Consider the following 17379-nt stretch of genomic DNA (forward strand, 5'->3'; position numbering starts at 1 on the left):
GAATTGAGATAAAAGAAGCAGTCTTCCTTCTCCAATATCATCATTTATATGCGTTTTAATATGCAAATATGGGAAACGGTATAAATTGACAACCTGCTTTTTAAGCTAGACATTGCTTAAGACCATATTATCCTAATGTGTTGTACTATGGTAAATATGTGTATTCTTCCTTAATTTTAGCTAATCATGATGCTTGGTCTATATATGTATATGCCATTTTGTACTTCTTTGTTACATATTTGGTGGTTTTTATAGTGATTAAGATTAAAACACAATGTTGACTGCTGTATCCCTATTTTGACATTTTTATCTATACTCTATGTCTATTTGTTTTGTTCATCCATCGTTGTCAATATAATCATGGAATTTGATGCGACTGTAAAACAAGCTTGAAGTGAGAGGTTTAGCTATCTTTAAAACCATATTTAATCCACCATTTTTCACATAAGAAAATGCCTGTACCACGTCAGGAATATGAGAGTCGTTACCCGTACGTTTAATGTGTTTGAGCTTTTGATTTTGCCATTTGATTAGGGACTTTCCTTTTTGAATTTTCCTCGGAGTTCAATATTTTTGAGATTTTACTTTTTATGATATTTGATACTTATATTTTATTAAAAGTACATTTATAAACAAGTTCTATGAATAAGGTGAAATCATGCATTTTTATAAAAAAAATTATCTTATATAACCTAACTTGCATTAATTAGGTTCACGATTGCATTTCTTTTTCTTTTAAGAAGGCAACTTATTACTTGTTTGTTTTAAAAATTGTGGTTCGCTGGTACTGAGACTGACCATACTTTTGTGTCCGGTTTCTTGTTTTGGACCAGTTGGAGAGTGACCACTTTGAAGAAAACCAACAGAAAAAGAGCTGTAGTAAAATGGATAACAGGTAAAACATGACAAGCATACTTTCATTCGTTTATATTAATATACATTTACAACACTATACGGTTGCGATTTGGGGACTTGTCAAAAACGAAAATAGACCCGCCCATAAAAGTTTTCCGTTTTGGAAAGTATACTACAAAGTGATAATCAAATGCATTCGTGATTCATAAAAAGATGCTGACGTTTTCATTATGCAATGTAAACAAGAAACAAGTTTTATTATTTTTTCTAAAACTTGATTATTGATAAGGCCAAACATTGAAGAGCCTAAAGTGATTAGCTGGTAGTCAGATGTACCAGATTTCTTCACCCGAGAAGTAAACCATGGGTTACACTAATGACTGGACCGAATGGGTCCGTGTAACACTTATCAATTCAAAGTTTTGAAATTTTAGATTTTTGGAATTTTGGTCAAAGTTTTAAAATATCAAAATTTCAAATCGTGTAAAAGTTTTGAAATTTTGAAATTTTAACCAAATTATTAAAATATTAAAATTCTAAATATCGCTTATAAATTTGATAGTTTAGGAATTTTATCAAAACTTTTAAAATATTAAACCTAACGTGAGGGGGAGGACAGGGGGGTACCCTTCTCCCTTCTCCCACCCCTCTTCTCCTTTCTCCGTTCTCCTTTCTCCCATTAGAATAAAACATCTCCTTTTGAGATATTTTTTCTTGAAATATTAGAAAAGTTTTTAAAAGGAGAGATATTTTATTTTTTCTCCTTTCTCCCAGCCTTCCTCTCCTTTCTCCTTTCTCCTACCCCCTTTCTCCCTGTCTCCCTTACCCCTGTCCTCCCCCTTCTAACGTGCCATTTTGATTATTTCACTTTTTGAAAGTTTGATTTTTTAAATTTTTGATTAAAATATCAAAAATAGAAACGGGGCGAAAAGAGGGGTACCTGTAAACACTGATGTAAACACAGCTCTGATAACAATCATTCTTATATTAAATAAATAGCATGAAATATATCAAATCATTTTTAATTACAAAATAAACTATCAAATTTAAAAACGATATTTAGAATTTTAATATTTTAATAATTTGGTTAAAATTTCAAAATTTCAAAACTTTTACACAATTTGAAATTTTGATATTTTAAAGCTTTGATCAAAATTCCAAAAATCTAAAATTTCAAAACTTTTTAAAACTTTGAATTGATAAGTGTTACACGGACCCGAATGACAGGACCAAATGAAAAATGCAAATTATAACTTTTTCAATTTTCAAAGGATTGATCTCAAATTTGAAATTTAATCAGATTTCATCATTTGATAAATAGATTTAAGAAAAAAAATTAAAAAAAATTGTAAGAAACTTTAGAAAAAGTGACATGACCTACTCTGATAATGACAGGACCAACTGTGGGCCAAATAAAGAAATAATGGTGCTTTTAAAAATACCCAAGATATAAGGTTTATGACCCAGAAATGTTTTGCTGCAATGAAATGAAATTGATATGAAATAAAGTATCTACAACTTTCAAATTTAAGGAAATATTATTTTCGACCTATTTTTGTATGCAATCAGATGTACATGTGACGCACTCTGATTTTGTGGTACTACACCTAAAAACATATCTGCTTCAGTGCATTCTAGAAACATGCTTCAAATCTCTATGGTTCATTGTTAAACCTAAGGTCATAAAAAAATTTCTTGGAACAAAGTTTGACTAGAGTAAATGACTACATTTGTCTTTCCGTCATTTGTGTCCAATTCCATTTCCATACAAAAAATATTGGATAGTTAAACAGTAATTAGGAAAATGCTTACATTGTATTATCTTTCTGTCCTCTTCTGAAACTTTGTGATTAGGAATATATTAGCATAAACAGACATTAAAGAAATACAAATGAGTGAGTGCCCCAGAGAAAACCAACAACCTTCAGTAGGAAAATTGACAATCTTAGTCAATTAAGATTGGTGTCAATAATATAAAAAGGAAGATGTGGTATGATTGTCAATAAGACAACTCTCCGCAAGAGACCAAAAAACACAAATTAACAACTATAAGTCACTGTACAGCCATCAACAATGATCAAAACCCATATAAGATAGTCAGCTAAAAAAGACCCCAAAATGACAAATGTAAAACAATTAATCAAACAAGAAAACTAAGGCCTAGTTTATGTTAAAATAAACAAAAAACAAATATGCAACACATCATCAAACGACAACCACTGTTACAGGCTCCTGACTTGGGACAGGCACATATATACAGAATGTGGCAGGGTTAAACCTGTAAGCGGGATTCACTCCCACCCCCTTACCTGGAACAGTGTTGTAACAGTACAACATACAAGAACGAACTATAAAATTCAGTTGAAAAAGGCTTAACTCATCAGTTGGATACAAATAGAAATACATCTAACAAAAACACAGAGAGGACTTGGTCGGGTACTTGTATATCCCAACATCAAAAAGATGCTTTATATTGATCTGAAAGTACTGGCAGTTACTCACAGCTAGTTTAAAGCCACTAACAACTAATAAAAAAAAAATCATGCATCTAAGACTAAGTTATCAATCAGTACATAACCAACATCCAATGTAAAGACATCATAAACAGTCAGAGAAAAACATGACCTTGTGCAATGCCAAGATACAGGTATCGACAGATTGTCGATCCATGAATGTGTATATGTATATAAAAATAATATTTAGTTTGCTTTTGATTTACTGATAACAGAATCAGTATTTATACCAATAAAAACAATATTCAATGATCTAATTATAGTGTTGAATAGGTAACCGTTTAGAAGTTCACCTGCACTGTAAGGGATTCTAACTCACAACCCCCTTAACTAAACCCTCTGGATTAATTATATAAAATGATTAGCATCAAACAACTACATCACTTTTATACGACCCCCAAAAAATTTTTGGATCGTATAATGGTATGATGTTGTCGTCTGCATCATCGTCCGAAGACACATTGTTTCCGGATAATAACTTTAGTTTAAGTGGATAGATCTTTATGAATTTTTTTCAGAAGGTTCAATACCACAAAAGGAAGGTTGGGATCAATTTTGGGGATGATGGTCCCAATTGTTTAGAAATTAGCCGCCCAAAAGGGACCCAAAAGAAGCATTTTTCTAGTTTCAGGATAATAACTTGTGTACAAGTATTTCATTTGCTCTGAAATTATACCGCCATGTTGAAAACTACAAGTAGAAGGTTTTGATTTCATTTTAGGGGTTATGGGGCCAAAGTTTAGGAAATATGGGCCAAAAAGGAGCCAAAACAAGTATTTTTCTAGTTTCCAGACAATAACTTGTGTGTAATTGTATGGATCTCTCTGAAATTGTACCACTATGTACCATAAAACAAAGAAGAGGCTTAAGTTTTGGGTTAATTGCCCAAAATATGTAGGAATTAGGGGCCAAAAAAAGGGCCAAAAAGAAGAATGTTTTTAGTTTCCAAACAATCATGACAATAACTTGTGTTTAAGTGTATGGATCTCTCTGAAATTGTACTACAAGGTTCAATACTACAAAGGAAAGCATGGGATTGAGTTTAAGGGTTATTGCTATAAGGGGGTTTTCAAGTTGGGGATGGATTTTTTGTTTACCATTATTTTAAGGGATTCCATTTTTTTCACAATTTTTCAAATTTCGAATTTTGAAAAGCTTCAAGAAGCAATTTCAATTAAATAGTATTGTGCAATAGATTTGTTAGATCTTTGACCACATTAATTTTTTGACAAAAACATACATTATGTCAAAAATTTGATCACAATCCAAATTCAAACAGTATCAAGCTTGAATATTGTGACCAAATTTGCCCCAACTGTTCAGGGTTCGACCACTAGGGTCTATAAAGCTGCGCCCTGCGGAGCACCTGATTTTTAAAAAGATTTTGACTACCAATAATGGGTCTGGCATGGTCAGAAAATTAAGGTGGTACCAAACACCTGGACTAAAATAAATTTGGTTTGTTTAATTTCATAAAATTTTAACAAAATATTTACTTTGACCCTTTGACAAAAATATAAAAACTTCAAAAACATTGAACCAAAGACTTTCTTGGAAAAAAATCATTGGATACACAGCAGTTTGACAAACACTAATTTAGATCATTAAGACGCTTAGTATTTCCTTAGGAATACAACGTGATTTAAACGTTTTAGCTAATTTTTACAGAGTTCTCTCCCTGTAGTGTTAGGTACCACCTAAATAACATGTTTACTATAACTTATATTTTGACTACCACTCTGTCTTTATATTTTAGCAACTCTGCAGAGGGTGGACAGACAGGAGGTAAGAATCTTCATCATAGATATTGTCCGTCTAATATCAACAAGGCAAGAGCTTTTTAATACCCCACCCAACACACATTGAGAGCATGTGTTTGAATATAGATAGTAAGTCCTTTCAAAATTCAACAATATCCAGACCTTTCCAATTTTGTGTCTTATAATTTGTTGTTCGTTTCCACATTTTCTTTCATAAATTCAGTAAAACACCTGTTCCTTAATTTGCAGAATCACCCTATTTATCTTGAAATAACAACGGCAACAAATAAAAAAGCTTGTAATTCTGTTTAAAATGTAATATATGTTCTTGTTGTATAACTCTTTACTGTACGAACTGGAAAGTATTTTTTTTCGTTATTACAAAAGATATTGTAATTCTTTAATTAATGGAAACCATGTTGAAACCTAGGTTACCTCTTCAGTGTTCATGGGTAAGTGTCTCATCAGAACTTGTTTATTTTCATAGCTTTATAGGTCATAGGCCAAACAAGTAAGTATATAACAAGCTATTATTTGAACTTGGAATTATTTTTAATTATGGAATTTGCATAATTTCTTGTGTTTAAAATTTTTAATAAATTCCATGTTTTTTTGGTATTATAATCTTTTGAAATGTATTTTGGTTAGATAGTGTTGTGCGCGGCACAGCACATTCTATTGAAAATAAACTATTTTCTTTGTTATGGAAAGTGTTGTGCACAGCACAGAACATTTCAGTACACAATAAACATGGAATTTATTAAAAATTTCAATAACAAGAAAACAAGCAAATTCCATAATTAAAAATAATTCCAAGTTTAAATAATAGCCTGTTATATGTGTTTCAGGTTTCTTATAGGTAAGGTCCTTTTGTGATATTTACTTGTACCGGTAATTGTTTTTTGTTTGTTTGTTTGTGTTGTTTAGTAGATGTCTTTCATCACAACTCCTTTTATTTCCGAATAAATAACTCAGCTTGATATCTTTATAATGGTAAGTTTCACATCAAACTTACAGCAGCCCAACAACAAATTTAATTTTTTCTGAAAGGTTTAGACAGTTCATGATAAGGATGTACACATGTAAGGTATGAAACTTAAAAAAAGTAAAGTTTACAAATTCTGTGCACTTGTATATATACTATTGGATTCTTGAAAAATGGACAGAAATATAAATGCAATATTTAAATTATTATGATTTCAGAAAATGGTTCGAATAATGCAATCAAAATTTTTGGGCAAAAACTATTTCTGTGCTATTTTTGTAAAAAAAAAAAAAAAGTCATTGCAAAAATTTCAGAGTTTACAGCAGGCTGATAAGAAACCTGAAACACAAATATTTGAAAAGTTTCACTTATGTAGAAACAATCTGATTTATATCTCTTCTGAAATTTTTACATAAGTTACCTATAGATTTATATAGAAATTGTTATGATTAGACTTAGAATGAAGGAAAGACATATAGAAATTAAACCATCAGGCATCATTCTTTACTCCACCATTTCACAACCCTCTCTGTAAATGCACTTGAATTTGCTAGTTTATTTTAGCTTATTATTGGCAGAATTTTGCTTCAACTTCACCAGCTTACTGTAAGCAAAACTCTGCCCAAATGAATGCTTGAGTAAAGTAAACCTCAATCTTTTCAAGCATTCATTTTGTATTTGTCAAGGCTTATTTGTTTTCGCTGTTTATAATAAGTGATAAATTAAGAGATATGTATTAAAGTTTATAGGTAAATAATGCTAGCCACTGAAAACACTGCTCTGGAATGACCCAAATGCACTGCAGTCTGTGCAGTGTAGTTTTACCCTCTTTTCATTGTAAATGCTAGGCATGGTAGGTGGGTGGTGTAATTATTTCAACCTACTTTCATGCATGTTAATTTCTGTCTGAGCTTTTACTCAGCTAGTATATTTGGTTGGTGAAAATGACAGTTGTCAATTTTGGTGATAAGTGATAATCTTGTAACTTTGGTTTCAACTGTAGGATGTTTCTAATAAGGTCTGTCACCTTAAGTAGTATTACTAGTACACATACAGTTACCTATAGTTGTTAATTTACATGTCATTTAGTGAAGAGTTGTCTCATTGGCAATCATACCACATCTTTCTTTTTATATTAACCCTGTACCAGAAACCATTCTGTTGTAGTCTAAATCTATCAAACTTGTTCACTGTGAAACATCACCACCAGAATTAGGTATTCAAAGCAAAGAACAAATTATAGCAAAAAGTATCTAATATGGATTCATTATTATTTGTTGGATATAATAAAAAAAGATGTGATATGATTGCTAACGAGACAACTCTTCACAAGAGACCAAATGACACAGAAATTAATAATTTTTATATTTATAAAATAAACAGAAAAGATCATTATATTCAATTACTACTGAATATCTCACCCATAAAGGTCACTGTATGGCCTTTAACAATGAGCCAATCCCATATCACATAGTAAGCCATAAATTACCCTAAAATGACAAATGTAAAACCATCAAACTGTGTTATTTTATAAATGGATACCATATTATTTTCATGGATTTTGTGGGTACAGGTTAACCACAATATTTAATGTCAATGAAAATCAAATTTTCTATAGACTTATATGCAGACTACAATAAAACCATGAAATTAAATATCCACGAACATGCTAATTTTCCTTAATCCATGAAAATTGGTACCCTTGAAAATTAAAAAAATACACATGAATCCACAGTTTTCCCCGGTTAGTAAGTTTGAATATGACATAACTTTGGTCTAATACTATGAAAAGTAAAATGAATAGGTGAAGGGTAAATATATTTTCTGTTTCATAATTTTACATATTTCATTGAAATTAAAATGCTATTTAGAGCTACATGTTACTGTTGAAGGCAAATTTTCTCTACTATCAATTTCAATTTTTTATATATCTTGTAATATTAAAAAATAATCTTCTGTTTGTATTTTTTTGTGTTTATATTTGCTTTGTATGAAATTTTCATTGTAATTTTAAAAGTTAAGGAAGCATACATTTTATTAACGAAAAAAAAGAAAATTTTTGAAAATATAAATTTCCTGTATATTGAATATTTGAATGTGAAAAAGGTAAAAGATTTTTGTATAGTATTATTCATGATCAGTTGATCTTTTGTCTGGTGTATTGTCTCTTGGGTGGGACCTTTTTACCATTGTATCCTGTAAACATGTTTTATAAAATAAATAGAAAAGTTCATTATATTCAATTACTACTGAATATCTCACCCATAAACTGAATTTGCTGAAATTGATTTTGAAATAATAAATTAAACCACAAGTTTAAGTTTTATTAAAAAGAATTAAAAAAATTCAATTTGTATTTTGAAATATCAAGGTGCGGTTATTATGACTAACGGTATTTTAAGTAAAATATGAATGAAGGTATTCCAATAAAAATTACAATTAGTTGACCTTTCATGTAGAGTTAAATACTCATCTGCAAACATCTTGTAAAGTATGAATGTTATTTATTTACTTTATGTTGTAAAGATCCTCTGTGAAAGTATAACAACCACCCATGTGAGACACAAACATGATTTTTATTTGATTGCTTCATACCTTTACAGTTAATGAATTTTGCAGTGACTGATCAGTATAATCTGCAATCAATTTATGGAATGTGGTTTGTTGTATCGTAAAAAAATACTTTCATGATGGAAGTCTTTGAATAATTGAGAAATATTATTGTAGTAACCATTGGATATTCTGTTTATTCTGTTCACTATGTCAATTGTTTTACCTTTACATTCTACCCCACCCCCTAAAATAGAGGTGCCAAAGTATGCAGGGGACATGCCAGATGAAGATGTAGATCATAATCCAGATGCAGCACCTCCAGAGCCTACAGCACCTACTCTGGATGGGTTGAGCCCAATACCTGGGTACCAGAATATTGGATTCTCTGGAGGTAAGATATTTGTATGACATTTTACAGTTTAATCATTTGTCTGCAGATGTTGCAGGTTAAGATATTAAAATCATTCTAATAACAGGAATTAAATGAAGGGGTGAACGGGGTGAAGTTTTTGTATCCATATGACAGTGATAACATATCAGTTATTATGACTATGATATTTAAGAATTTAAATGTACTTTCTTAAATAGTAAAATTATAACATGATCAAAGAACAGGTTCAGAAAATATAAGTATATTAGAAAATATCAAATGATTTTTAATCATTAATTTTATTTCTAATTTGATACAATTCATCTTCCATCAATTCTTGGTGATTTCTGTGACATTGGGACCCACATTCATTACATAGTATTAATTCAGTGGAGATATTCAGAAGTTATAATTTGATTGATTATATTGATTAATTGTTATATTCAAATCTTTTAAAATGGATGTGAATCATTTAGTAAGGATATTGATTTATTTATGTGTGTGCATATTTGAAGTTATGTGATGAAAAAGAAAATACAATTTGTCATGCATATGTAGTCTTTTATTACATTTATTACATTTTTCAAAAAATTTATAATCACTGAGCTTTAACAAACTTAAGTATTATTTAAGTGATGATCAAAGACCATGTAATAAATAATTTTCAAATTTAATTTAATAATAAATTGCCTATTTTGATAATTTGCAAATAAATTTATATACATTGAAGCCCTTTTAAAGTTCAATTTAAATGTGTTACTTCAAGAAAGATTCACATAAACTATTGAACTAAAAGTATTTAAGTTAGTACAGCTTACAAGTAATCAGTAATTTTTTATAAAAGGTAAATTTGAAATAGCTATAGTCATGTTAATATGCTACCTTTTTATAACGTAATTAATATATACTTTTCTATATTATAAGTTTTTTTTTCAAAAGTAAATGTTATTAGCAAAGAAACTTTTATATTGATATTTAATATGATAATTTCATCGGATGCACATGTATTTTGATATTCTAACATCCATTCATAAAAAAATTAATACTAAATTTTTATAGAATTGCTCATTACATTACTCATGAAAATGGTACCTAAAGGTACTTTCATAAGATTCGATTTTCCAACCGATTTTTCATCTGATTCGATATTGTTGTCTTGGAAAATCATACAGGATTCTGTTATCACGATATGATTTTTTATTCATTTACCAAACAACATCTGAATTTAGTGCTCATTGAAAAAAAATTACATTTTAGAAAAAAAATATCTGATAGAAAAGGATAGAATATTGTACTATGTAAACCCACCTTTAAAGTCATAAGAAATCTCAAATCAAAAAAAAATAATGCATATGTTTTTTTATAACTCAATGGATAGTTTTCATTATAAAACTTATGTACATATACTTTTTTCTGAACAAAATTCGTTAATTTATTCATATTTAGAAGAAGTTTACTTTATTTTCATTGCTTCCTTCCAGGCAATTCCCCCAACATATTTTCCGTATGCAAAGTGACCTCAGTGTGACCCATCTCGTAAAAATCTGGTGACCACAATACGCATGGATGTCCTTAAAATAAACTGTTATCGGAATTTACATGTTAAATACGTGCTGAATTTCAATGCTTTTTTGTTGATTTTTTGTCGATTGTTGACAAACAGGTGACAATCGTTAAACTTCGGCTTCAAAACACGAACTTTAATTACCTGCCATATTTTCATAACAACACTGACCGATTGAAAAAAAATTTGACGATTGGACGAAATTAACACGAAAAAAATGACAAATTCGTGCACAGAAGACTAAGTTTATGATGTTTGTATGCATTGGTGTAAGAATTGGAAGAACATTATTTTTCACTGGTCACTCGTTTCTTATGACTTTAAATAATGAAATAGATTTATCGTGTACAGATATAGTTACCGTCTATTACCTGACAAAATTTTGTCCTTGATTAAATCATTCGGCAATCCTCGATAGAATCCGCTACTCTCCTTAGATTAGGGTACGGAATCGGCCGAGTTGAGACGAATGTGATTAAATGTGTTAAGCATGGGTTATCTCCCATTGGCTAGATTTCAAAATATTCTATGTAATACATGTATCTGTGATTTTTACTTTCTCTGCTAACTTCCACATTGAGTTACAAAAGTAAAGACTTTGAAAAAATAAATCTAAAATGCAATTATGTTCAATTTACAGTTTATACCAAGGTTGTTGCCACTTAAATTGAAAATATATTTTTTTCATCCAGATTTTTTACCCCCTCCTCCATTTGAAGATGTAGTACAGCCACCGGAAGAAAGAAAAGATATAACCAAGTATGTTTACAAATTTATGATAGTGGTTATTTAAATTTATTTGCAGACAAACTCGACATAAGTACATCAACAGTAAGTTTCCAGAGCTAAAACAATGTATAAAAAGAAATGTGGTAATTGTTGTTTTTTGCTGGAGAGAAAATCCCTAATTATTCAGCTCACCTGGTTATGTGTGAGCTCTCTATATTGTTTGGCATCTGTTGTCTGTTCTTGGTTAACTGTCAACACACTAGGTAGCCATGGTTAGAAATATAACAGTGGAGTAAAATGCAGGTTGTAAACAATGATAGACAAAGAAAATTGAACAGAGCAGAAATGTTCTGAATGTCAAGATCTACATGCTATTCTTTTGACTGAAACTGTCAGACCACTCCTTTTAAGTACTTGAAGGGTAAATGTTACAATATTTGGGCATTTTTAACTATTCATGACTATCTATATTACTAAAATGAATAAAGTTGAAATTGGGTGTCCCGTTTTTCTTCTTTCACATAAAATCCATGAATATTGTTTTATTCCACAATGGGGTAATGACCAGCATACTTTATTATGTGTCCATTTCAAGATCATTTGGGGGTTAAAATGAGACAAAAGCCAGTTTGGATCTGAAATTTACATGCTGTCATTGCATGTCTGCCCCGCAAAATTAAATTAGTTTTCGTAGCAGATATGTTAAATATTGACCTTACACTGAAACACTTTGTGATACACATTCCCTTGACACTCTCAACAATTAAACAACAGACTTTTACATGGCAAGAGCTTTTCCTCTTGGGGAACTGCATCAATTCCTCATGAAAAGGGTGGGGGATTACTTCAGTACCAAAATGCGACTGGAATGTGACCTACCCTAATTCATTAATCAATGCGTAAAATCTTGGATTTGTTTTATCATTTTTGGCTGTGATTTAAGATGAGGCCAGATAGTCATTAGAACGGTATGTAGGAGAGAACTGTTGCTATGGTAACTTGAACTTTTTAAAATGTTTTAACAGTCTATCAGTTATATCAGAAGATGAGGCCAGACAAGCATTGAGACTGTATGTTGGAGAGAACTGTTGCTTTGGTAAAAAGCCTGTAGAAGAATTAACATTTACAGAATTACAGTCATCTAATGCATTTCATGTAAGATTATTGGGTAGAAGGTTAGATATATATAGAGTCTACCACTGTGTAACAATATTTCTCCACTCAAGACAGTTAAATTTTAATATTTAAAGCACAAGGTTTGACAAGCTTTTTAAAGAATTAAAATTTAACTGTTAAGAGTGGAGAAATATTGTTATACAAGAGTTGTGGAAACTGTTTCTCAAATGATTTCTATCCTTCCTTTTCATAGATTTTCAGAAAGTTGTGTTCTTTATATGTGATGTCATCAGACATGGTCACTTTATTTTAGAATGTCACAATAGAAAAATCAGAAGAAATGGTGCAATATAATTTATATCTTTTGGTGCAAATGAAATATAACCCTGTGGCGCAAATGAAAGATTTGATTTTGTAAAAGTTGGTGTAAATGCAATGGACCCAAACACTCTGTTTCCCACAATAAATCAGTGAAAACAAAATAAGTCAAGCTGTATATTTAAAAGACTGGCCTGTATGTCTAATTCACATTAACAATATGAGAAATAAAGTTGTAATGTAAAATTCCAGGATGGGTTGCCACAAATGCTTTTTTCAGATAAGTACGATAGATTGTTGTTGCTGTCATTAAATTTAAGTTTACACAATTTTTATACGACCACAAAAATTGGAAAAATTTTTGGTCGAATATTGGTATCACGGCGGCGTCGTCGTCGTCGTCGTCGTCGTCGTCGTCGTCCGAATACTTTTAGTTTTCGCACTCTAACTTTAGTAAAAGTGAATAGAAATCTATGAAATTTTAACACAAGGTTTATGACCACAAAAGAAAGGTTGGGATTGATTTTGGGAGTTTTGGTCCCAACATTTTAGGAATAAAGGGCCTAAAAGGTCCCAAATAAGCATTTTCTTGGTTTTCGCACTATAACTTCAGTTTAAGTAAATAGAAATCTATGAAATTTTGACACAAGGTTTATGACCACAAAAGGATGTTTGGGATTGATTTTGGGAGTTTTGGTTCCAACAGTTTAGGAATTAGGGGCCAAAAAGGGGCCTAAATAAGCATTATTCTTGGTTTTTGCACCATAACTTTAGTATAAGTAAATAGAAATCTATGAAATTTAAACAAAAGGTTTATGACCATAAAAGGAAGGTTGGGTTTGATTTTGGGAGTTTTGGTCCCAACAGTTTAGGAATAAGGGGCCAAAAGGGTCCAAAATTGAACTTTGTTTGATTTCATCAAAAATGGAATAATTGGGGTTCTTTGATATGCCGAATCTAACTGTGTATGTAGATTCTTAATTTTTGGTCCCATTTTCAAATTGGTCTACATTAAGTTCCAAAGGGTCCAAAATTAAACTTAGTTTGATTTTAACAAAAATTGAATCCTTGGGGTTCTTTGATATGCTGAATATAAAAATGTACTTAGATTTTGATTATTGGTCCAGTTTTCAAGTTGGTCCAAATCGGGGTCCAAAATTAAACTTTGTTTGATTTCATCAAAAATTGAATGATTGGGGTTCTTTGATATGCCAAATCTAACTGTGTATGTAGATTCTTAATTTTTGGTCCCTTTTTCAAATTGGTCTACATTAAAGTCCAAAGGGTCCAAAATTAAACTAAGTTTGATTTTAACAAAAAATGAATTCTTGGGCTTTTTTGATATGCTGAATCTAAACATGTACTTAGATTTTTGATTATGGACCCAGTTTTCAAGTTGGTTCAAATAAGGATCCAAAATTATTATATTAAGTATTGTGCAATAGCAAGAAATTTTCAATTGCACAGTATTCAGCAATAGCAAGAAATCTTCAATTGCACAGTATTGTGCAATAGCAAGAAATTTTCAATTGCACAGTATTGCGCAATAGCAAGAAATCTTCAATTGCACAGTATTGTGCAATAGCAAATATTTTCAATTGCAAAGTATTGCGCAATAGCAAGAAATATCTAATTGCACAATATTGTGCAATAACAAGAAATTTTCAATTGGAGTTATCTTTCTTTGTTCAGAATAGTAGTTGAATCAACTTAAATCATTGTTTTATACAATATACAATGTATATTCACTTTTACTACCAACCAATCTTTACCATTCAGTGATAACAAGCACTTTATTTTACATTTTAATATTTTATGATGTATTTAAGAGTAGTTATTGTTGCAAACTCCATTAGAAATTTGAAAGGGGGATGTGAAAAAATATGGGGGAGGGGGGGGGAAATTTCTTCAAACATTTTTTTGAGAGGATTAATATTCAACAGCATAGTGAATTGCTCAAAGGCAAAAAAAAAAATTTTAAGTTCATTAGACCACATTCATTCTGTGTCAGAAACCTATGCTGTGTCAACTATTTAATTTTAGATTTAAATAAGTTTGAAGAAGAAATCTTTAATTGATTTGTAAAATCTTGACATTTGTTTTGTGTAAAAAACCCATATAATGTCAAAAATTTGATCACAATCCAAATTCAGAGCTGTATCACGCTTGAATGTTTTGTCCATACTTGCCCCAACTGTTCAGGGTTCGACCTCTGCGGTTGTATAAAGCTGCGCCCTGCGGAGCACCTGGTTTTATACAATATACAATGTATATTCACTTTTACTACCAACTGATAAATTAAAACAATCTTTACCATTCAGTGATAACAAGCACTTTATTTTAAATTTTAATATTTTATGATGTATTTAAATGAGTAGTTATTGTTGCAAACTCCATTAGAAATTTGAATTGAGATCAGTTTTGGAAAAAGGGAAAGGGGGATGTGAAAAAAAAAATGGGGGGGGGGGCTTAAATTTTTCTCATTTCAGATTTCATAAATAAAAAGAAAATTTCTTCAAACATTTTTGAGAGGATTAATATTCAACAGCATAGTGAATTGCTCAAAGGCAAAAAAAATATTTTAAGTTCATTAGACCACATTCATTCTGTGTCAGAAACCTATGCTGTGTCAACTATTTAATCACAATCCAAATTTAGAGCTGAATCCAGCTTGAATGTTGTGTCCATACTTGCCCCAACCGTTCAGGGTTCAACCTCTGCGGTCGTATAAAGCTGTGTCCTGCGGAGCATCTGGTTACAACACTGTTAGTATATATATATATATATATACACACACGTAGTGAAAGTGATATCAGTTTCTTTAAACCTCTTTAGATGCTAATGAGATTTATATTTTTTTAGTATGAATTAGACACATACACAGAAGCCAGATCAACAGAGTGGACTTTTGTACCATACACGGGTAAGTGTAAGTTATAAGAATAAGATATAGATAGCAAGGGGTTCATTCATACATGTTATTATGATTATAAGGATTATTTTCCTAATGCTCTAAAACCCAAGACCTAGTGTCTACTTCTGTCATCACCGAGAGTCTGTTTTCAATCTTAAAAAGATATCTATAACACTCACTTGGCCATTTTAAACCAAACATGGCCTGCATCATCTTTATGAAGTATGTTTTAAAAGTTTAGTCAAATGTCTCTGTCATCAAAAATAAAAGACAATTTGACAAAAAAATGATATACCAGTAGATATAAAAATAATGTAAAAGACCCAGTTTTTGCTACCCAAAAATTGTTTACAGGATAAATTTGTTATCATCTTTAAGAATTAATATCAATCACACTTTACCTTTTCAAAAAAAACATGGTTCCACTCATTAGTAAGAATTGAAAATAGAGAAGAAATTTCTGAAAATCGTGTGAAGGATTGATTGCCTTGAATCTTTAGCTTATATAAACCATACCTTTAGTCCCATGGATATATTTGCTCAGTGTAAATTTTTGGGAGGACCATTTGCAGGACCAGATAATGAGTAAGTCCTGTTCCAAGGAGTGTACCTGCTTATATATTATAAAGAGTTATTTTTACTATTCAGGAGGACCATTAGATGGACCTGAGAATGGACCAGCCCCTGGACCATGGGATATCCCTGCTCAGTGTAAAAAATTGTTTAAAGATGAAAAGAGAGAATCAGAAGTTCCACATACAGCTACAACTAAGGTAATAGTATGGGGCGAGGACACAAATGTGAAGAAGAGAAATTACAAAATCCTGTAAATAGATATAAGAAGATGTGGTATGATTGCCAATGTAATGAGATAACTCTGTATCCAAGTCGCAATTTATAAAAGATATACCATTATAGGTCTAAGTACGTTCTTTAACACAGAGCCTTGGCTCACACCAAACAGTAAGCTATAAAGGGCCTCAAAATATGTCTTGTGAAAAACCCTTCATACAGGAAAATCAATGGTCTAATCTTTATAAAAAATGAAAAAGGAGAAAACACTTATGAACCACATTAATAAATGACAACTACTGAACATCAAGTTCCTGACCTAGAACAGGTGCAAACAAACGGGTTTAAATGTGATAATAGGTACTAACCTTCACCCTTACACAAAACAATAGTGTAACATCACAACATAGAAAGACACACTATAAAGTATGGAAAGAAATAAATAGTCTCATAAATCGTCAAGATTTTTAGGTTGAAAGATAGCATAAACATAATTGGTCTTCAAAATCAGATCTGATTGAAAAATTCCGGTAAGATGAAAGATTTAAAAATGAATTTTTCTGTTTTTTGCATTATATCACTTGTTAGAAATAAAGTTGGTTGTTACAACAGAAATTCAAGAATAGAAATGCGGGAATATTGAACAGATGTTGACTTATCATTGAGGATAATATGTTCAGAACTGAAATCCTATTTATACAGGTGCATTACAGATATGATAAACAAGTCCAACCTCTTCAATCTATGAGATAAAGTTATTTATTGTTGAGACATGATTCACAAATTTCACAATTTCTTATTTTAGCCTTGCCACAATTGTTTTGCCGTTGGTTTTATAAGATGTTGGCACTGCCAGGGTAGAGGACAGGTAAGCTTTAGGACACAATAAAATGTAGAAAGTCTACATATG

General features: G+C 30.8%; 1 protein-coding gene across 3 annotated transcripts in view; it reads left to right on the plus strand.

The window, feature by feature from the left end:
- The first annotated feature begins 773 nt into the window (after positions 1–773).
- LOC143071419 (protein SSUH2 homolog) overlaps positions 774–17379 on the plus strand; it is a 29806-nt gene continuing 13200 nt past the window's right edge. Inside the window, exons 1-9 of one of the 3 annotated variants that reach the window (XM_076245695.1) lie at positions 774–895; positions 5125–5153; positions 5559–5580; positions 8920–9057; positions 11293–11359; positions 12355–12484; positions 15626–15686; positions 16326–16450; positions 17275–17337. In XM_076245695.1, the coding sequence (XP_076101810.1) occupies positions 5577–5580; positions 8920–9057; positions 11293–11359; positions 12355–12484; positions 15626–15686; positions 16326–16450; positions 17275–17337 (588 nt within the window). In that variant the 5' untranslated portion in view covers positions 774–895; positions 5125–5153; positions 5559–5576. Of the gene's footprint in view, positions 896–5124; positions 5154–5558; positions 5581–5615; positions 5640–8919; positions 9058–11292; positions 11360–12354; positions 12485–15625; positions 15687–16325; positions 16451–17274; positions 17338–17379 lie in introns of all 3 variants that reach the window. The other 2 variants (XM_076245701.1, XM_076245690.1) reach the window with 2 other exon arrangements.

This window comes from Mytilus galloprovincialis, chromosome 1, assembly GCF_965363235.1.
Source record: "Mytilus galloprovincialis chromosome 1, xbMytGall1.hap1.1, whole genome shotgun sequence".
NCBI classification, from domain to species: Eukaryota; Metazoa; Mollusca; class Bivalvia; order Mytilida; family Mytilidae; genus Mytilus; species Mytilus galloprovincialis.